This window comes from Salmo trutta, chromosome 39 (assembly GCF_901001165.1).
Source record: "Salmo trutta chromosome 39, fSalTru1.1, whole genome shotgun sequence".
NCBI classification, from domain to species: Eukaryota; Metazoa; Chordata; class Actinopteri; order Salmoniformes; family Salmonidae; genus Salmo; species Salmo trutta.
In genome coordinates this window covers 21,505,438-21,527,769 of record NC_042995.1, presented here as the reverse complement: position 1 = coordinate 21,527,769, position 22,332 = coordinate 21,505,438, and the positions used below count along the sequence as shown (strand labels likewise).

Genomic DNA, 22,332 nt, shown 5'->3' with positions numbered 1-22,332 from the left:
CCTTGTCAACTCGGGGATTCGACCTACTGTAGCAACCTTTCGGTTACTGGCCCAACGCTCTAACCACTAGGCTACCTGCCCCTGCCCCCCCCCCCCCGAAAAAAAAATGTTGAAAGCCTAAAAATAACCACCTGGCTATGCTTCACCACTATTCCTTTCCATCTGTAATCCTTCTGGACAGAGTCGAACATACTCATCCGATTGGCCCCTGGTGGGATGGAGGTGTAATAATGAGCATTAATCAAATTGATGAGGAGCCAGGAGTACCAGAGGGGCCGGCTAAGCTCAGTCTGGCAGCCCAGGCAAGGCCACTTCTGACCAGGCAGATGTTTCGCAGATGGTGGGTGTGTGTGCGTTTGTGTGCATGTGTGAGAAAGAGAGAGAGAGAAAGACAGTGCGAGTGTGTGTGTGTGTGTGCGCGCGAGACAGTGTGGGTCTTCTCAAGATGCTCAGGAAATAGGGGAAATGGATTCACAATGAGGAAACTTAAGACCAGTGGGACTAAAGCCACAGCATGCAAATCTCTTCTTCTTGAGACACGTGTGTATTGTCAGACACAGTACAACATTCTTAGGAGATTATGAGAGAGAAAGAAAGAGAGAGAGAGAGAGAGAGAGAGAGAGAGATCCAGGTGAAATGGTCTTTCAAATGAGATTGTTGTAGACTGGAGACAAAGGTTGTAATTCAAACATCATTCAGATCAGTGACAAGGAGTACAAAACATTCGCCTTTAAGATATCATGCGTTTAGAATGATTTCCATGTAGTATTGAGAATTAGACAAACTGAAATTATAGCCAGCAAATAATGATTAGTTGATAGGATGACTGAAGCAAGCATTGGTTTTCTGTAGTGAGAGTGTTTGAGAGAGACAGACCAATACATAGATCGATACAGAAAGAGGGAGAGAAAGACCGAGTGAATGTGCCTGCCTGCATCTGTGTGTTTCCGTGTGTGCCTGCTTGTGTGTGTTTCCGTGTGTGTGTGCCTGCCTGCGAGTGCCAGCCTGCATCTGTGTGTTTCCGTGTGCCTGCTTGTGTGTGTGCCTGCCTGCGCCTGCCTGCCTGCGCGTGTGTGTGTGTTTCCGTGTGTGCCTGCTTGTGTGTGTGTTTCCGTGTGTGCGTGTGCCTGCCTGCGCGTGTGTGTTTCCGTGTGTGCCTGCTTGTGTGTGTGCCTGCCTGCGAGTGCCTGCCTGCATCTGTGTGTTTCCGTGTGTGCCTGCTTGTGTGTGTGCCTGCCTGCGCGTGCCTGCCTGCATGTGTGTGTGCCTGCATGTGTGTGTGCCTGCATGTGTGTGTGCCTGCATGTGTGTGTGCCTGCGCATGCCCGCCTGCGCATGCCCGCCTGCGCATGCCCGCCTGCGCATGCCCGCATGCCTGCCTGCGCATGCCTGCCTGCGCATGCCCGCCTGCGCATGCCTGCCTGCGCATGCCCGCATGCCTGCCTGCGCATGCCTGCCTGCGCATGCCCGCCTGCGCATGCCTGCCTGCGCATGCCCGCCTGCCTGCCTGCGCATGCCCGCATGCCTGCGCATGCCTGCCTGCGCGCCTGCGCATGCCTGCCTGCGCATGCCTGCCTGCGCGTGCGCACGAGAGGGAAGAAGAGTGACAGGACAGGATAGGCGGCTGCCCTCATTCCTTCTAAAACCACTAATATTGCTGAGCCGATCACTGGGATTCTCCCTACAGTCCTTTCACTGCCCCGAACAACTCCACTCACTTTCACTTTGGCCTTAGAACACAATCCTCAGTCTCAAATTCTCTTCCCTCTTGAGACTCAGACTGCTCCCTAATGGCACCATATTCCCTATATAGTGCAGTGCACTACTTTTGACAAGAGTCCCATAGGGCTTTGGTCAAAATAGTGTCTTGGGGGTATGATATAAAATGCTAACCTCCCCTGTTATTGTAATGGTTAATATGTCTTGGGGGTATGATATAAAATGCTAACTTCCCCTGTTATTGTAATGGTGAGGGTTAGCATGTCTTGGGGGTATGATATAAAATGCTAACTTCCCCTGTTATTGTAATGGTGAGGGTTAGCATGTCTTGGGGGTATGATATAAAATGCTAACCTCCCCTGTTATTGTAATGGTGAGGGTTAGCATGTCTTGGGGGTATGATATAAAATGCTAACCTCCCCTGTTATTGTAATGGTGAGGGTTAGCATGTCTTGGGGGTATGATATAAAATGCTAACCTCCCCTGTTATTGTAATGGTGAGGGTTAGCATGTCTTGGGGGTATGATATACAATGCTAACCTCCCCTGTTATTGTAATGGTTAATATGTCTTGGGGGTATGATATAAAATGCTAACCTCCCCTGTTATTGTAATGGTGAGGGTTAGCATGTCTTGGGGGTATGATATACAATGCTAACCTCCCCTGTTATTGTAATGGTGAAGGATAGCATGTCTTGGGGGTATGATATTTGTGCGTCTAACTTTCTCCCTCATCATTATTCACGATTCATTCAGGACTATCCGTAATCATGGTGGCATCCACATTAATGTAGATTTGTTCTATATTAGAAGCTGTTCTGGAGAATCTGGAAAATGAAAGACACTTAAAGATGCAGTCCAGGATCTTAAGCACGACAAATTTGTAACATATTGTACGAATTGGATTTGTAACATTTTATAGGAATTGCAAAAAATAAGATATTATACGTTATGAATCACATAGTACACAATTGGATGACGTAGTACACACAAAAAAAAACAGGGACCCGTTTTGGCTCGTGAGCACCATTTTCAAAACTACTGGCTGAAATTATACAAAGGTTCTGGAGCATCGCTTTAAGTGGAGAGGGAGAGAGCTGGATAGACAAGGAGGAGGAAGGAGAGGACATGTGTAAGAACGTAAACAAGACAGGATTAGATAACTATGAGACCAAGCTGTTCCATGACGTGATTCGTCAGCTTCAAAAATCAAAATGCGCATTCAATAGAAGTTTTGCCTGAAGTTACAGTAAAACAGTGGCATCTTATAACCTTCCTGGAAGTGCACATCACAAAATCAACACTGAATCAAGTGGCCAAATGTAAATGTCTTCACCGATATGTATAATGAGGAATTAATCAATACACTCATGAAAATGCCAGCTGGATCCTGCATTACGACCACACCGTCTATAAAAAGGTTGAGCCTGTGTCCCAAACGGCTCCCTATACCCTAAATAGCGCACTCCTTTTGACCAGGGGCCTTGGTCAAAACAAATGGACATTATAGGGAATAGGGAGCCGTTTGGGATGCAGTCCCAGTCAATTTCCTCAGAGCAAGATGAAACAGAATGCAAACCCGAAACAAACAAAAAGTGTTGACACGAGAATGGAAATCTTGGGGCTATTAGCGAACCTGACTTCTTGTTCTCACAAGGCAGTTCTCGTAACAACCTCCAACCACACCGATGGGATACATCAGAGGAACAATTAGTCCCACTTAAGACCAGTGGGACTAAAGCCACAGCATGCAAATCTCTTCTTTTTGAGACACGTGTGTATTGTCAGACACAGTACAACATTCTTAGGAGATTGAGAGAAAGAGAGAGAGAGAGAGATCCAGGTGAAATCGTCTTTCAAATGAGATTGTTGTAGACTGGAGACAAAGGTTGTAATTCAAACACTGTTCAGATCAGTGGCAAGGAGTACAAGGTGCCGGTTCAGACAGTCCTATCAGTGGAGCGGACAAACGCACGCGCACAATAGAGAGTGGGCAGAAAACAGACACATTAACAGACACAACCATGACCACTGCTCCATTAAGAGTTAAGACCTTGACCTGATGTTCCCATGGAAACGGCCTACCAACAAGGGAACATCAAACGATTGTGCTCAGACATAATGCAATTTCAGCCCAGTGAAAGAACAGGTTGATGACAGCCACTGTAACAGAGCTGGTTCTCATGATAGTCAGCTTGTTTGATGAGTAACCTTGCATGAGACCTGAAGACTTTTGTTAGCTTGAAAAAAAAAAAAAAAAAACAGGGGCTTACAGAAGAAAAACCCATCCACCCATCCAGGCAGGAGGAGCAGACCAATCTCGGTCTGGTCTGCATGGCCCCCGAATCTGATCCGGGGTCCCGTGTGGCTCAGTTGGTAGAGCATGGCGCTTGCAACGCCAGGGTTGTGGGTCCGATTCCCACGGGGGACCAGTACGAGAAAAAAGTATGAAATGTGTGCACCTACTACTGTAAGTTGCTCTGGATAAGAGCATCTGCAAAATGACGGAAATGTAAATCCAGCCTGGGCCTGGGTTTCAGTCTTCTCATTCAGATGCTAATGAGTGTGTAAATCACATCTGGTCCCCCCTCTGTGCCTGGATCTTTGTCACCTGAATAGCATCCCCACCAGGTATCAATACGAGCTGCAGGAAATGGGCCTCTTTTCACCCCGCCAACCTCTCTCCGCTTCTCTCCAATCAGTAAATGAGCGGTGGGCGAACACTCTGACAGCGAAGCCCCAGCAACGCTTGGCATCCTACAGGGAGGGATACAGTCTCGGGAGACTCAGAGGGACACAGACAGAGAGCCTGACACTGTTACCACTTCCCACTTCGTCAGAGCAGCAAGGAGGATGCGGATTCCAAAGAGACTTCATCAAATCACATTTTCCCCCTGACACAGACGTAAACGAGGATACCAGGAAACTCATTGGATGAAAAACTAGGATGCTCATATTTTAACTAAGACATTGTATGACGAGTCAGATAGATTTCAGAACCATGTGTATCTGAGATGAGTTATGTTAGTCGATAGGTGTTCTTCTAGGAAGGAGATGTGTAAGTAATCTCTCTCTCGCTCTCCATCTAACTAAATGAACAACATCACACACACTCCCGAGTGGCGCAGCGGTCTAAGGAACAGCATCTCAGCGCTAGAGGCAACACTACAGACCCTGGTTCGATTCCAGGCTGTATCACAACCGGCCGTGATTGGGAGTCCCATAGGGCTGCGCACAATTGGCCCAGCATCATCCGGGTCAGGGTTTTGCCGGGGTAGGCAGTCATTGTAAATAAAAATGTGTTCTTAAGTGACTTGCCTAGTTAAATAAAGGTTAAATAAAAATGAAAAAACATCACACGTCCCAACCCATAACTTATGGATGATGTGGATGTGTATAAATACTATCAGACAGACAGACATAGAGTTGAAGATATGGAGTACTTACTGGTAGTGGACCCAGGAGGGCCCCAGTGTCTTCTTGAACTGGGTCAGGCCCACAATGTCAATGTAGATGAGCTCCACCACCTTGTCCCCCTGGGTGGGGCAGCTGGACTTGTTCCCCATCACTCTCCTCATGATCCTGCACGAGGAGAGGGAGTGGGCTTAGTTAGGACACACAGGGTGTAAATGGCACCACATTCCCCTATATAGTTCACTACTTTTGACCAGGGCTCTGCGGTTGAGAACCGTTTTCAATTCACTGTAACATGGACAATAACGTGGTATTGTATTGTAATATATTAAAAAAAGAGAGCAACGACATGACGTAAACACACAACAAACAAAGAGAAGAAAGCTATGGAATGTTTACACACAGTAAACCCCTCTTACGCAAATAGGAAGTAATATGAGACAGGTTTTACCTAACGAAGCGGGACCAGAGCACACACCACCTCACATTACACTAGCTTTAGCTGTATTGTGCTTCTGCTGCTGATTCCATAGGTGACCTTGGGGAGGTAATACCTGGGGCTGGATGTATCAAGCATCTCAGAGTAGGAGTGCTGCTGATTTAGGATCAGTTTTGAATAAGACGACATGGACAGGGGAGACCTGGACCTGTATCCATAAAGCGTCTCAGAGTAGGAGTGCTGATGATCTAGGATCAAGTCCCAATCTGTCCATATAACCTTATTCATTACGATCCTAGAGCTGCTCAATAAGGAACGCTCTTCATCATTTTACGTTGGAAAACGTTTCGCAACGGTACTCCTCACTGAACACCACCCAGATATGTCTGAGGGGTGCACAAACACACACACTCTACGGACTCACTCTTTGAGCTCGGCCAGTGAGGCGGAAATGCGTACGTCGTGGCCCAGCAGGTAGAGGGTGGTGATGAGGTCGCTCCACTGCACCAGCTCCCCCAGGGGCCCCCCACTGAAGGCGTTCTCTGCGATCTTGAAGCCCGACTCCTTAGTCAACAGGCCCAGGTGCACCAGGATCTGACAGAGAGAGGAGGGGCATAGATCGTGTCAGTTCAGTTTAAATAAATAGTTTCTCATTGTGGCTCAGTTGGTTAAAGCATGGCGCTAGCAATGCCAGGGTCGCGAGTTTGATTCCCAACAGGGCTATCAATACAGAAAAGTATGGAAATGGGTTATATCATCAACATTTGAAAATTTCATACAGTATTACTATAACCCAATAAATCACGGTGTAATATAGTGTGCAACTTTCTTTATTCAAGTATGTTGGGCACATCGCCAACCATCTGGGTGTGCGTCTTCAGTTCCTGAAATAATCCAAACGCAATTCAATGGGTTGGAAAAATGTAATAAGGCATTTTCCTTATTCAAACGGCAGGCTCGTTTCAAGTCCCTGAGTACAACATAGCAGAATGTAAGATGCACTCCACAGAAGATGTATCACTATTACATCTCCTACTATTCACCAGGGAACACACTGAGCCACTGAAGAGAATCCAACATTACAATGTTCTGTGCTTTCTATGGACGGCTCAACACACTTTCAGCTGCTGTGTTACGTCCCAAACAGCACCCTATTCCCTATATAGTTCACTACTTTTGACCAGGTCCCATAGTGGTAAACTATGTAGGGGATAGGGTGCAATTTGGGACGGAGACACAATCACCAAGGTGCATTGTTCAGGGATTAATGGGTAGAGAGAGGATTATGACTGTAATAATATAAAAATCAACCTTCAGCACACTATGACTGTGTTTCAAATGGCACCCTATTCCCTATAACGTGCACTACTGTCAACCAGGGAATATAAGGCTATAGTGAAAAGTATTGCACTTTACAGGGAATCGGGTGCCATTTGGGACTCTTTGGGTCATGGAAATGGGGCAGGCGCCTTGTTCCTAGCCTGATCCCAGATCTGTTTGTGCGGTCTTGCCAAGTTGGCAAGACAGCACATAGAGATCTGGGATCAGGCTACTTTGTTCCTGCTCTGAGCCTTTGGCATGATAGAGGTTGGGCTGGGTCCCGATTCTCCACACTTCTCACAGTGTACTCTTGCTCACTCAAGCCAATGCTTACACCAATCATATGTTTTAAAATCCATTACAAGGAGTATGTAAGCGTACACTTCTTTGAAAAAAGTGAAGACTTCTTTGAAAAAAGTGAAGAATTGGAGTTTCAGGTGCAAGAGACTTTGTTCCACTCTAACTAGAGGAAGTAGAGCTCTCACCATATGTCATATCCACACTGTTAAAAGCCGTAGAGTCAGAAAGTGGAAGTCCTGAAGATCACTAGGGAACTGAAACCTCCATTATTAATCGTTGGGGCGAGGTAGCTACCCAGAACACAATGGACTTCCCTTGTTTCAACATTCTCAGTTCAGAAAGGCATGGGCAGATTCTATTCTCTTGTCCAAGTAGCTAATATATTTTCGGCGGTGTGTTTGTGTGTGTGAGTGCGTGCGTGCGTGCAAGTGTGTAGGTGACAGCTTGCAAGAGTATGTGTGTGCGTGCAACATGAGTACGTGTTTGAGAGTGTGTCTGTGTCCTACCTTCTTCCTCTTCCTCTTGGCCAGGTTCTGCTTGGCAGACAGGGCGCGGATGGCGTTGATCCAGGGGTCTTCCATGCGCTTGATCCGGAGCATCATCCAGCGGAACTCCTCTCGCCGAGACATGACCCGGTACAGCTCCTCGAAGCTCGTCCGGATCTCCGTCTAGGAAGACACAACACAATTTAGACACCCCTACTCTTTAGGCGTTATGGTTTAACCCATTAACCTCTTTCAAGGTTTACCCTATAGAAGGAGAACGTTAGCCTCTGAAAGGGGGTAGGTAGACAGTCAGTAGGCACATTTGTTTTGGATCGGCAGAAGTTCCAGGTGGGCTGAGTGTGCACATTTTAGACTAAAGTGAAATCTCCACCCACCTGGGGCACAGGACGATGACAAACGAGCACACCCAATTGTGTTTGTCGTGATCAGTTTGAGTAAGGAGGCAGAGAATCGCTGATCTTCATTACATAATGAGTAGTTATGTAGGATTTGAGGTCATTTGTAGATCAGTGATTCTGTAATGCTGTCAATCTCCAACACGCACAATGGATATACAGGATATATAGAGGACTCTCATCAACTTAAACACTTAAGCTACAAAGTGCCAAGTTCTGCCAGGCGCTCTTTGCATTACAAAGACATACGGCTCCTCATTGAATGCAGGAATGCAATGATACCAATCTACACATTTCTCCGCTTCGCTCGGGTCAATATTTAAGAATGCTTTCCCACAGGCGGCTTGGTTGAGATGTAGTCCTGCCTGCCATTAACAGCTGCTAAAGCTGGGGAAACAACGCACTAACAACGCTCTGGCGTTACCATCCCTCATCAGGACAGGAAATCACTGGGAGAGAAAAGTCTGGGGGCCGTGTCCAAAATGGCACCCTATTCCCTATATAGTGCACTACTTTTAACCATAGCGTTATGGGCCCAGGTCAACAACAACAAAGAAAATCACAGCCACCATCAATGGTGATCTCAAAGACAAAAGAACATCCGAAGGGGGGCAAAGATTTGGACTTATCGCATTATCCATAACCACGAGTATATTTAAAGCCAATAACGGCGAGTCACGCCCGGAGCTCTGACCTCAGACAGCCCTGTAAGGAGATTTGAGCGAGTGCCCATTGGCATGGCGACAGGCGTCATGGTATAAATCCTCTCTATAGTCAGTTACTAACAGAATCACTGGAGTGACTCTACTCTCCAGACAGTGTGTGTGTCAGCCTATGTGCAGCATCTAACATTGCTTATGCATTAGTTGATACCATTTGAGCTAAAGGACAAGTGGAAGAGGTCATTTCTAAAGAGCACATGTTCTAACATCATAAAAGCTAATCAATGCCCTCGTGACTTGGCATTTGTCTTCAGGCTGGGTATTCTGTCTGGCCAGTCCCCAGAGCGGTGAGAGTGAAAAGGACTGGCCAGCCTGTTGGTCTTTCAGCAGGGTGCAGAGACTGGCACTTATGCCCTTTTCACTATTGTGTTTTAAGATATTTTCTTATCACGTTGCCATTTTCACATCGTGCCAACCCGAACCAAACTGTGTTGGCTCTAATATTTTCATTTCCCGTTGTCCTTTCCAGCGCGGTTCCAGCAACTATACTCAGTTTGTCTCGGTTGGCCGTGTGGAAAGCCCTTCAGTTCAGACACTCACCTGGCCCCTCCGGTCGGCCTCCTCGTCCAATGTCTTGGTCCTCCACGGCAGGCGCGGGCACCAGTTCTCCACCTAAAATGATATTAACATCAGAACATAACATCAGAAGGAACTGAGATGGAAAATGTGACAGAGTATGTGGCCTGTGAACTCTGCCAACGGAGAGGAGAGAGAGAGGAGGACGCAGGGGTGAGGGAGGGAGGAAGGGACACTTATGTTGTGTCCCAAAATGGCACCCTCTTCCCTACATGGCGCACTACTTTAGATAAGAGCCATATAGGCCCTGGTCAAAAGTAATTCACTATATAGGAAATAGGGTAACATTTGGGATGCAGCCTAGGAGGCAAATCAGGCAATCATTAGGCAGGTAATTGTTTCAGTGAAAGCAGATGTCATGCCGACAGAGGCCTGGCTCACTTTGTTCTCACTTCAGAGGTTCTGGAGGGGAGGTGTGGGTGTTTGATGCATCGACTAGCAATGGTGGGCCCAGCCTCACTGTTGCGTGCAGATACAGAGATAGACAGAGAAGCAATTTGGCCCCACCCTACTGTAATGACATCCTATTCCCTCTATAGTGCACTACTTTTGGGGTTTCTGGCTGATAGGGTGTAGGGCTCTGGCCAAAAGCTGATACTACATGGAAATACATGCATATCGCCATTGTGAAAGCAAGTCTCACTGACTTAGAGAGATAGCGAGACAGCTCTCTGCATAGACCTCTCACTGGCTGCATATCTAAAAGTTCCCTATGGGCCCTAAATAGTGAATAGGATGGCATTTGGTACGCAGGCACCCTCTCTCTCCTTTATAGGTAAATTCCACCCACACACAGTCCCAAAATGTTTTACATGCCAGCAATCAAGTTCTCATGATATATAAACGTTCAAAATACAGAAATACAGCTGGTGTTATGCATTTTGCATCATATGATGCTGAGTGTTGCATAATATGATGCAAAATGCATCATACTGGCTGTATTTTGAAAGTGATATATCTTGATTGCTGCCATGCAAAACATTTTGGGACTATATCAACAATGGACTAATGAAACAAATACTGGAATATAGTTTTGGGGTGGAGTTTTCCTTAAATGGATATGGTACATGTCTCTCCCAACAGGTTCTTTCAGTAGAGTAAAATGGCACTGCACTTCCCCCAAGCACTGATCTCAATGGATACAACATTTATAAGCTCCCATTTCTGACCAGCTCCCATATCTGACCAGCTCCCATATCTGACCAGCTCCCATATCTGACCAGCTCCCATATCTGACCAGCTCCCATATCTGACCAGCTCCCATATCTGACTGAGAATAATCAACATAGAGAGTCAGGGACTTGAGTTTGATTAAAACAAACTTAGCAATGAGCTTCTCATTGACTACCAGAGGACAAACCTTATTTGTGAATGCTACAGTATAAATGGGCTTTACATCTCAAGTGTTGTGTTTACATGTGCGTACCGTACTCACTAGGGTCATCAGAATGCTACAGTACATGTTTCCATATTAACTCCTAGGAAAAAAAATCAGCGCCGTAGGATAATTCACAAGTAAATAGTTCAGTCGTCAAGGGCGCGTGGAGTTACAGTGGATGAATATGTAAGGAGCTGGGGCGTTCCACGTCCCCCAGGCTGTTAACACTGAATGTCAATGAGTAGATCAAACCACACTGTAGCCACTGTGTGCACATACACGGACAACCACAGACACACGGGCACGGACACCTGGGCACGGACACCCGGGCACGGACACATGCACAGACCACACACAGACACCACTTACCTCGCTGAGATATATGAAGAAGGAGCAGGTGGAGCCGTCCACGCCGTAGTTAGTGTAGCATGAGTCTGACCGCCACATGTCCTTCATCCACTGAGGAAGAGGAGGAGAGACTTGGTCAGGACTGAACACAATAGGTACCAGTATGGCCTATCAATCCACATGCCTTGGCCAGTCCTCCCATCCCATGTGTAGCTCTGAGCTATGTGTAGCTCTGAGCTATTTGACCAGACCCAAGTCTGTCTGTGTGTGGACTCATCAATCCAAGAAAAAGAACCAGGCAATATAAGAAAAGAAACAGGGACAAAAAAATGTGACTCTGGGCAAAGTGTCAATGGCATTGAAAGTGAAAAAGTTTTTTTGTTCAATGGGCTGAGGTTTTCGAGATTCAACAGCAAAATACATTGTTTTCAGATGTTCACAGATGGAGATGTGCAAAACGGCAGGTAGCCTAGTGGTTAGTGTTGGGCCAGTAACCGAAAGGTCGCTGGATCGAATCCCCGAGCTGACAAGGTAAAAGATCTGTCATTCTGCCCCTGAACAAAGCAGTTAACCCACTGTTCCTAGGCCGTCATTGTAAATAAGAATTTGTTCTTAACTGACTTGCCCAGTTAAATAAAAGGTTAAATAAAAAAATAAAAAAATAAACTGAAGCCCAGTGAAGGAGCAGAGCGAAGAGGAGCAGAGCGAAGAGGAGCAGAGCGAAGAGGAGCAGAGCGAAGAGGAGCAGAGCGAAGGAGCAGAGCGAAGGAGCAGAGCGAAGGAGCAGAGCGGGGCTACGACTTGGCCAAGGCTACGGGGGAATATGGCAATCACTTACAGTCTGGGTTAGGAATAATGGTGTTCCACTCCAACACTGACACATTAAGGCTAAGTCTCAAATGACACCCTATTCATTATGGGCCCTTGTCAAAAGTAGTGCACTACACAGGGAATAGGCTGCCATTTGGGACGTAGCCAACCTCTTTCCATCACTGCAATTTCCATCTGATTTTTCTATCCGATTTCCATCCCATTGTTTTTGAATGACTAGGCTATGCAGTCGGTGTAGGTTTATATGAGACTGCCCTAACTAATTTCACTGAGATTGACAGCCACCCAAGTAAGTGGAATGAATCACGCAAGGCAGATGAAAACATCACGTGCAGCTAATTGACTTAAAAGGTATTCTACAGGGGTTCATGAATTCCGAAGTATATTGTAATCGGAAGGAGCAAGAAGTCTTCAATAGGTCTTTTGTTCCTGCTAAAAACCTTCTGAAAGATTATGCTAATAATAATTATTCCATCCATCAGAGCACAATAACAGGAAGGAAAAGGTTGCCAGTAGGAAGTTTGTACCATGTACAGTACTATATAGCACTGTGACAGCTGGGATTTCCACCATACCCCATAAAAACAGCAGAAGAATAAAAGAAACTGAAGTTATTTTACTAGCCAACAGTTTAGTCAGCAGAAACATTTAGGCCACGCGCAACAGAATACATCGAAAAGCTGCATTCTGATTTAACCTCAATAAAACACTTGAGATTTAATGTGGTTGAAATAATCCCATTAAAAAAAAGAGAAAGGAGATAGACATTTGAGACAAAGGGAGGCGAAATAGGACAAAACAGCTCATCGGTTTCCGCTGTGGAGCCTGTTTGAGCCCTGTTTTGTCTCTTTTAAAAATGGTGATCGGCTAGCCATGCCTGCCTCTCCTTGGTGCCAGTGGAGGCTTGGGAGCAGCGCACAGAGCAGATGGCCTTTATGATATGCCGGTATCTGCTCCGGGCAGACTCTGGCCTGGGGCTGGAGGGCTGTGATTACTTCTGCTGGTTACTGAGTGTGTGTGTGTGTGTGTGTGTGTGTGTGTGTGTGTGTGTGTGGCTGACCTTGACTTTGCCCTCACAGTGAGGGAAGCCGTCCATGGGGGGAAGCTCACATTTCTCCTGAGCGCCGTTCAGCAGATCTGAGGAAAGAGAGGAGAGAAAAGGAAGGGATCAATAAGGTCAGGCACCAGCCTTGGGAGCAAACCGTGCAGGTCTGGAATTGACAAACAAAGACGACACGGAGAGATCAATACACAGGCATGAATGAACACACTCCTGTGTACGTACACACTGCCTCAGGCATGTATGCGCACGACACAACAAAAACACACACGCACACACACACATCAAAAAGCTCCGAACAACCAATGACTTCACTGGGTCTGTAATTCCGTGTATCCTCAGGGAGGTGGTGGTATTTTGAAGAGACTGAACATGGCCCAGAACTGAAACATCATATGTATGCATGTGATGTGTGCTCTCTCCCAATAGCACGAGCACAGGTAGCGTAACTAGTGTGACCACATGGTACCATCCATCCATCCAGCCGCGACAGATACCAGATGCCAGTGAGGCTATGCTATGCTGCTCCCCTGGCCGGGCATACAGTGGTGATTTCCATACCGGATGCAGCAGACTGACACAGGTTCAGATAAGCTCGCTCTCTGCCAGCCTCACACCGAGACAACAGACATGGCTGGAGTTTAGATAAGTCGGCGGTACTAAAAGGCGTTAATGGAATGGGGTGCTGGGAAAAGTCACATTCCAATAAAGAAAATGTAATGGCATCTCCCATAAATAAAAGATGACTCGTTTCAATCATTATTTTGTAAAAAAATAAAAAATGATTGGGCGCGTCCCAAAATGCCCCTCTGTTTCCTATATAGTGCAAAACCTTAGCGCACTTGTGTTCCTGTGAGGATGAAAACACCAGGGTTGGGAGAAGGTGTCCCATTAAGAAATGGCTGTTACATGACAGAGGTGATGAGGCTCAGTCAGGGCTTTATTTTCTCAGAGGGATGTCTGAAAGGCTGTCATCATGTCCGTCGTCATGATTGCCCTGTCATCAGTTCAAGGCTGATACTCTCACACAGTCCGAGGGAAACTTAGTTTGGACTGACAAGAGGATATTGCCAGTGGGTCTGTGGCTTGGCCACGAGTGAATTACAGGTATCAGAACTGGCCTTTAAACGAGTTCGATAACAATAAGGGAACCGTCGCAGACTGCGTGTTTTGTCCTGTTAAAAATCTCTTAACAGTCACTACCTGTTCTGTGAACAGTTGTTCTGAAGTAAAAAGCAAAACATCTGCACAAAACGGATAGAAAACAAGAGGCAGGCTTTTTACCATTTGCGACCCATAACAAAGAGGCAGACAGTGACCAAAAGTCCTGCGGCTTGTACAGAGCCAAATATTAGACAATGCATCACTTTGTTCTCAAGCGATTGATCAGTCCTAGATTAATAATTAAACCTTCAGGGTCAACTCAGCCCAAACTCTGAGTTCTGATAAGACCCGCCGTGTTTGGGCTAAAGATAAGACTAAAACACTCCAGTGCATAGACTAATGACAATTCTTCCTTCTGTACTGAGTAGCCTTCACTAAGAAACAAAGAGATTTCAGTGAGAGAGAAGAAAATGTATCAGAATTCTAATGAACAGAATGTCATGTGATCTCTGCACACAAAGCCATTCTATCCTACCACGTCAGGAGCGTGTGTGTGTGTGTCAGTTACTGGGAGGGGACCCCATTCTGATAATATATAGTCTCTACTCCAAGAAAAATCACTGATTGAAATTAATTGAATTCACACAGCGCTTTGACTTAACAACCCTCGATGTAAAGAGCTCATGCTGCGACGCGGCCCTCTCGTCTATTTTAATATCCTTGTTGTTTTCATACTCGCAATGGCTATGCAATACATCATTTAAATAATACACAGCATAGTGGTGGATACAGTAAATGACGGTGATAGACAAATGAGAACGCTCCGGGGTGAAGTTCCACCTAGGAACAGATTAGAGGTCGACCGATTAATCGGAATGGCCGATTAATTAGGGCTGATTTCAAGTTTTCATAACAATCGGACATCAGTATTTTTGGACACCGGTGATTATTTTTTTACACCTTTATTTAACTAGGCAAGTCAGTTAAGAACACATTCTTATTTTCAATGACGGCCTAGGAACGGTGGGTTAACTGCCTTGTTCAGGGGCAGAACGACAGATTTTTACCTTGTCAGCTCAGAGATTCGTTTTTGCAACCTTCCGGTTACTAGTCCAACGCTCTAACCACCTGCCTTACTTTGCACTCCACGAGGAGCCTGCGTGGCAGGCTGACTACCTGTTACGTGAGGGCAGCAAGAAGCCAAGGTAAGTTGCTAGCTAGCATTAAACTTATAAAAATCAATCAATCTTCACATAATCACTAGTTAACTACACATGGTTGGATGATATTACTAATTTATCTAGCGTGTCCTGCGTTGCATATAATCGATGCGGTGCCTGTTATCGTAATTTCCGGACTATTAAGCACACCTGAATATAAGCCGCACCCACTGAATTAAAAAAATATATATATTTTGAACATAAATAAGCCGCACGTCTATAAGCCGCAGGTGCCTACCGGTACATTGAAACAAATTAACTTTACACAGGCTTTAACGAAACACGGCTTGTAACAAAAAATAAAAAATTAGCAGTAAGCTTTACCGGTAGTTGTCTTTTTGCACTGAGTCAATTCCTCACGCTGCTGTTTCCAACGTCTTATCATCGACTCATTAAGACCAAGCTCCCGTGCAGGAGTTCCATTTCCTTTTCCAACAGCCAGATCAATCGCCTTCAACTTGAAAGCTGCATCATATGCATTTCTCCGTGTCTTTGCCATGATGAGGGTGACAAAATGACTACCGTAATCAGAATGATGGGAAGTTTGAGAGCGCTTGATTTAATCTAAACAGTAAACAAAAAAGTTGTTTGACCTTAACCCGTTCGGCAATTTCATTGGTCTAATGAAAGCTTCATGCTGCCAAAAAACTGAGCACGTCACAGAATGTTTTTTTGGGAAAAAAATTTGAAAGCGGGAAAAATCCACATATTAGCCGCGTCATTGTTTAAGCCGCGAGGTTCAAAGCCTGGGAAAAAAGTTGTGGCTTATAGTCCGGAATTTACGGTAATTTCTCATCAAATCACAGCCTACTTCGCCAAACGGGTGATGATTTAGCACTGTCGTTGCACCAAACCTAACCATAAACATCGATGCCTTTCTTTAAAATCAATACACAAGTATATATTTTTAAACCTGCATATTTAGTTAATATTGCCTGCTAACATGAATTTGTTATAATTACGGAAAGTGTGTCACTTCTCTTGCTTTCCGTGCAAGCAGTCAGGGTATATGCAGCTGTTTGTGCCGCCTGGCTCGTTGCGAACTGTGTGAAGTTCATTTATTCCTAAGAAAGACCGTAATTAATTTGCCAGAATTGTACATAATTATGACATAACATTGAAGGTTGTACAATATAACAGGAATATTTAGACTTAGGGATGCCACCCATTAGATAAAATACGGAACGGTTCCGTATTTCACTGAAAGAATAAACGTTTGGTTTTCGAAATGATAGTTTCCGGATTCGACCATATTAATGACCAAAGGCTCGTATTTCTGTGTGTTATGTTATAATTAAGTCTATGATTTGATAGAGCAGTCTGACTGAGCGATGGTAGGCAGCAGCAGCCTCGTAAGCATTCATTCAAACAGCACTTTCGTGCGTCTGCTAGCAGCTCTTCGTAATGCTTCAAGCATTGCGCTGTTTATGACTTCAAGCCTATCAACTCCCGAGATTAGGCTGGTGTAACCGATGTGAAATGGCTAATAGCGTTTCAAACGTCACTCGCTCTGAGACTTGGAGTAGTTGTTCCCCTTGCTCTGCATGGATAACGCTGCTTCGAGGGTGGCTGTTGTCGATGTGTTCCTGGTTCGATCCCAGGTAGGGGCGAGGAGAGGGAAGGAAGCTATACTGTTACACTGGCAATACTAAAATGCCTATGAGAACATCCAATAGTCAAAAGGTATATGAAATACAAATGGCATAGAGAGAAATAGTCCTATAATAACCTCAACCTAAAACTTCTTAACTGGGAATATTGAAGACTCATGTTAAGGAACCACCAGCTTTCATATGTTCTCATGTTCTGAGCAAGGAACTTAAACGTTAGCTTTTTTACATGGCACATATTGCACTTTTACTTTCTTCTTCAACACTTTGTTTTTGCATTATTTAAACCAAATTGAAAATGTTTCATTATTTATTTGAGGCTAAATTGATTTGATTGATGTATTATATTAAGTTAAAATAAGTGTTCATTCAGTATTGTTGTAATTGTCATTATTACAAATAAATAAAACAATTGGCCGATTAATCGGTATCGGCTTTTTGGGTCCGCCAATAATCGGTATCAGCATTGAAAAATGATAATCGGTCTACCTCTAGTACAGCTCTAGGATGAGCTTCCCTCCCTCAAACATTAACCATAGTGAGGTAAACGCAAAACTGCCTCGAGATCAGCATCTAGCGGACACTTCAACCTACACCAATGAGAACCAAATAAGAAGAGGGACATTCGCTGCTATTCACCAACTTCCAGTGGGTCCAAACCACCTAAAGATGCCTTTGAAGCTGCTCTCTCCCGTTTCAGCCATTATCTGCTAAAAGAAGCCTTTGAGCGAGATGAGAGAGAAGACCGTTTGAACGAGGCGATGCGCAGAATCAATCATCACATAATGAGTAGCCCTAGCAGTGATTCTGCGCAGTCCAACTGCAATGGAATCACACATGCCCAACGCAACACCCTGAGCCAGGGTGTGTGACACTGCAGGCTATGCGTTGTTGCATGTTCCTATTTACTGTGTGTATTTCTGTATTCTGCCATCAATATGACTCCCTGTTAAAACAAAGGTGAAATAAATGTGGAAATGGACAACAGTCATGTGGTCATGAGACAGCCACCCTGAAACAAAAGGCCTATTTTTTAGCCACAGTTTCCCGGAGAAACAGGAGCAGGAGAACAATAGGGGGAGGCAGACAGATTATTATTAAAGTATTTTCTATCCACACACACACACACACACACACACACACACACACACACCCTCTCTCCTCCTCCACCTCCTCCTCCTCCTCCTCTTGACAAGACGAGACCAGCTGATATGAGCCGAGACTGGCTGAGATCTCACCAGCCAGTGTGTCAGTGACAGGCTAAATATAGCCGCATTATAATCAAATGTCAGAGAGGTGGTATTTAAACCTAACAAGAGATCTCTCCACATCCTGTGCCTTCTTCACAGAGCATCTTTAAGCCTGATGAGCATCTTTAGTCTGATGAACCCGCACAACGAGGTTTAGGATTTAGATTGACATGCTGCACTGTGGTCAAGGCAACTGCAACGCTTGCATAATAGTACTCTGTGGAACATGCACACGGTATTACGGGGCTGTCTGAATGTACCAGCAGAGCTACCCGTCTCTGAGTAAATAAACACAAACACACACCCCCGCACACACATGCACACACATGCACACAGATGGAAAAGACACATGGGGGTAGGTAGTCTGTGGAAATGTCCTTTGAACCCATTCTCCTAGTCTGCTGGTATAAACCCCCAGTTTGAGGTCAAGCACAACATACACGTGACTCAAAGCAGGACCGTTGTGCTAGAAACGTAACTCTGCAAAGGAATAGTCTGTCGAAATAGCAGATAGAGCCAAATCCCTCTCCTGCACGAAGAGGAAATGAAGGCTGACGTCAAGCAAAGCCAATCTTCTGATAATGCGTACCGATAAGCCCTCCGCGAGCCTAACCACACCTCTACGTGACAGGTACAGAGAGAACTAAGGCGGTGATGATGGAAAGATGACACAATCAGCAGCATTGCGTAAGACCACCTCCAATGAATGCAGGAAACATGAGGGTGCTACTCAACGACACAGTACCACCGGAGCTCCTCGAGGAGGAGTTCTATGGTTTGCCAGTACAAAATGTCAGCCGATCAGACTAGAGTTGCAAAGATATATTCCATTATACCCTTGCTCGAAATCCTGATGGAACTGCTAATAGATCATATAAGATCCAGACAATCACAAAATAAGATTCTGGAATTGTACAAGCCTAAATCAGAAAAGGCAGCGGCTACTAGTAGTAGTAGTACCGTATATCCAAGGTGGGAAGAGGAAGGAAGCATTTTCTCTCCATTGTCATTTTGCTTCTCTGAGTTGATCATTAAGCTAAACCCAGGTTTAGCTTGGGTTAACTCAAAATGGACTTTGGACTAAATAAATCAGGCGTAAGTTACACCCGCTCGCCTTCTTCTGCCCCCCTTCAAACCCATTCCTCTCCTCACAGTCCTGCGCTCATCATCATCCACCTCCTGACATTTTCGCTTTCTGGAAGCGTTACGTAAGGAAGAAGCATCATGGAACCCACTCAACAATGAAAGGTGCCGTTAGAGTGGGAGAGATACATGGAGTGCCTCCAAAATGGCACCCTACTCCCTATAACGTGCTCTACTTATGACCAGAGGGCCCTGGTCAAAAGTAGTGCACTATACAGGAAATATGGTGCAATTTCAGACTCAACTATGGTCCAGCTCCATAATGGCAAGATATAAAAAATATATTTTCCCCGCTTTTCATCTCTCTCACCGCTTCTGTTCCATCAAGACCACAGCTCCAACTTTGGGTGTACTTTACTGTGCGAGTGAAGACATCTTTGAACACCTCATCAATTAAGCAAGAGGCAGCTAATGGAGAGTGCCCTCTCAGCCACAGTACAGCTGTAGGCTCTCAGTGTGGTGACAGGAGGAGAGGGGCTCTCTCTCTGTGTGTGTGTGTGTGTGTGTGTGTGTGTGTGTGTAATATATATATACACACACACACACACACACATACATACATACATACATACATACATACATATATATATATATATATATACACACACACACACATACATATATATACACACATACATATACACACACTTGTTTTCCTACATTATCAGGACCCCAATGTCCTAACAAATCACCCGAATGTCCTGACAAGGTCGGAAAACAAGAACTTTTTTAAAAAGCCAGGACTTTTTTTGTTGTCGAAGTTTGTCAAATGCTATTTCAAGCTTAAGGTTTAGGTTTTTGGTGTTAAGTTTAGGGTTTTAAGGTAAGGGTTAGGGGAAAAATCTGGAATTCCACAAAAATAAGCTGTGTGGACTAGAGGTCGACCGATTATGATTTTTCAACACCGATACCGATTATTGGAGGAGCAAAAAAGCCGATACCGATTAATTGGACGATATTTATATATGTATATATATATATATATATATATATATATATATATATATATATATATATATATATATATATATATATATATATATATATATATATATATATATATATATATATATTTGTAATAATGACAATTACAACAATACTGAATGAACACTTATTTTAACTTAATATAATACATAAATTAAATCAATTTAGCCTCAAATAAATAATGAAATATGTTCAATTTGGTTTAAATAATGCAAAAACACAGTGTTGGAGAAGAAAGTAAAAGTGCAATATGTGCCATGTAAGAAAGCTAACGTTTAAGTTCCTTGCTCAGAACATGAGAACATATGAAAGCTGGTGGTTCCTTTTAACATGAGTCTTCAATATTCCCAGTTAAGATGTTTTAGGTTGTAGTTATTATAGGACTATTTCTCTCTATACCATTTGTATTTCACATACCTTTGACCATTGGATGTTCTAATAGGTACTTTAGTATTGCCAGCCTAATCTCGGGAGTTGATAGGCTTGAAGTCATAAACAGTGCAATGCTTGAAGCACAGTGAAGTGCAGGAAAGTGCTGTTTGAATGAATGCTTACGAGCCTGCTGCTGCCTACCACCGCTCAGTCAGACTGCTCTATCAAATCATAGACTTAATTATAACATAATAACACACAGAAATACGAGCCTTAGGTCATCAATATGGTCAAATATCGTTTCGAAAAAAACATTTATTCTTTCAGTGAAATATGGAACCGTTCCGTATTTTATCTAACGGGTGGCATCCCTAAGTCTAAATATTCCTGTTACATTGCACAACCTTTGATGTTATGTCATAATTATGTACAATTCTGGCAAATTATTTAGTCTTTGCTAGGAAGAAATGGTCTTCACACAGTTCGCAACGAGCAAGGTGTCCCAAACTGCTGCATATACCCTGACTCTGCTTGCACAGAACGCAAGAGAAGTGACACAATTTCCCTAGTTAAAAGAAATTCATGTTAGCAGGCAATATTAACTAAATATGCAGGTTTAAAAATATATACTTGTGTATTGATTTTAAGAAAAGCATTGATGTTTATGGTTAGGTACACATTGGTGCAAAGATAGTGCTTTTTTCGCGAATGCGGTGTCCAAAAATGCCGATTATCAATTGTTATGTAAACTTGAAATCGGCCCTAATTAATATTCCATTCTGATGAATCGGTTGACCTCTAGTGTGTACTTTGAGGGGATGTTGTGGAAGCGGAGAAGCTGGATGAAGACCATAAGCAGGGATGATTTTCCATGGAGGAAAAACACACACACCCACACCTGGAGCGAGGCTGCCAGCATGGCTCCTGTTGATTGACTCTAGTCTGGAGAAGTCATCCAGAACGGTCTTCATTCTCTACAGGACCTCACAACAGTGTAAGAACAGAACAACATGTACGTCCTAGTGTGTGTGTGTGTGTGTGTGTGTGTGTGTGTGTGTGTGTGTGTGAGAGAGAGTTTCCCAAAAGCATCTTAAGGCTAAGTTCATTGACCTCAATGGCTCTAACAGCGAACTTAGCCTTGAGCTCAATAGTTGTAATGATTAACTTAGCCTTAAGATCATTTTGGGAAACCAGTCCCAGAACCTCAGTCTCACGGCAGGGTAAATGACAAAGGTTCCAGAGTCCCTGTGGCAGCCAAAAGCCTTGATTTATCATCTCATCATCTCCCAAGCATGACTAACGTTCCCCTGTTTCAAATTAATTAAGAAGAGCTGTGTAATATTTACTAATGAGTTAAAGCCGCAATGGTGGGAAGAATCCATTGTGAGGGTAACATTTCAGAGAATTCAGGTAGTCAGGGACAGGGCTTTGAATAGCATTTGAATAACATTGACTCTGTACTGGCCCCCCCAGGTATATAGCCTCGTTATTGTAATTTTATTGTGTTACTTTATATGTACTTTTTATCTTTTACTTTGGTTTATTTAGTAAATATTTTCTTAACTCTATTTCTTGAACTGCATTGTTGGTTAAGAGCTTGTAAATAAGCATTTCACAGTATGTATTCGGCGGATGTGACAAA

The 22,332-nt window shown here is 44.3% G+C and overlaps 1 protein-coding gene across 1 annotated transcript in view; it reads right to left on the bottom strand.

Moving 5' to 3' along the window:
- LOC115179283 (alpha-1,6-mannosylglycoprotein 6-beta-N-acetylglucosaminyltransferase A) overlaps positions 1-22,332 on the bottom strand; it is a 112,811-nt gene that overhangs the window by 48,099 nt on the left and 42,380 nt on the right. Inside the window, exons 4-9 of the mRNA XM_029740663.1 lie at positions 13,008-13,084; positions 11,138-11,227; positions 9,355-9,426; positions 7,698-7,859; positions 5,996-6,165; positions 5,166-5,300 (exon numbers count right to left, since the gene is read on the bottom strand). Of these exons, the coding sequence (XP_029596523.1) occupies positions 5,166-5,300; positions 5,996-6,165; positions 7,698-7,859; positions 9,355-9,426; positions 11,138-11,227; positions 13,008-13,084 (706 nt within the window). The remainder of the gene's footprint in view (positions 1-5,165; positions 5,301-5,995; positions 6,166-7,697; positions 7,860-9,354; positions 9,427-11,137; positions 11,228-13,007; positions 13,085-22,332) is intronic.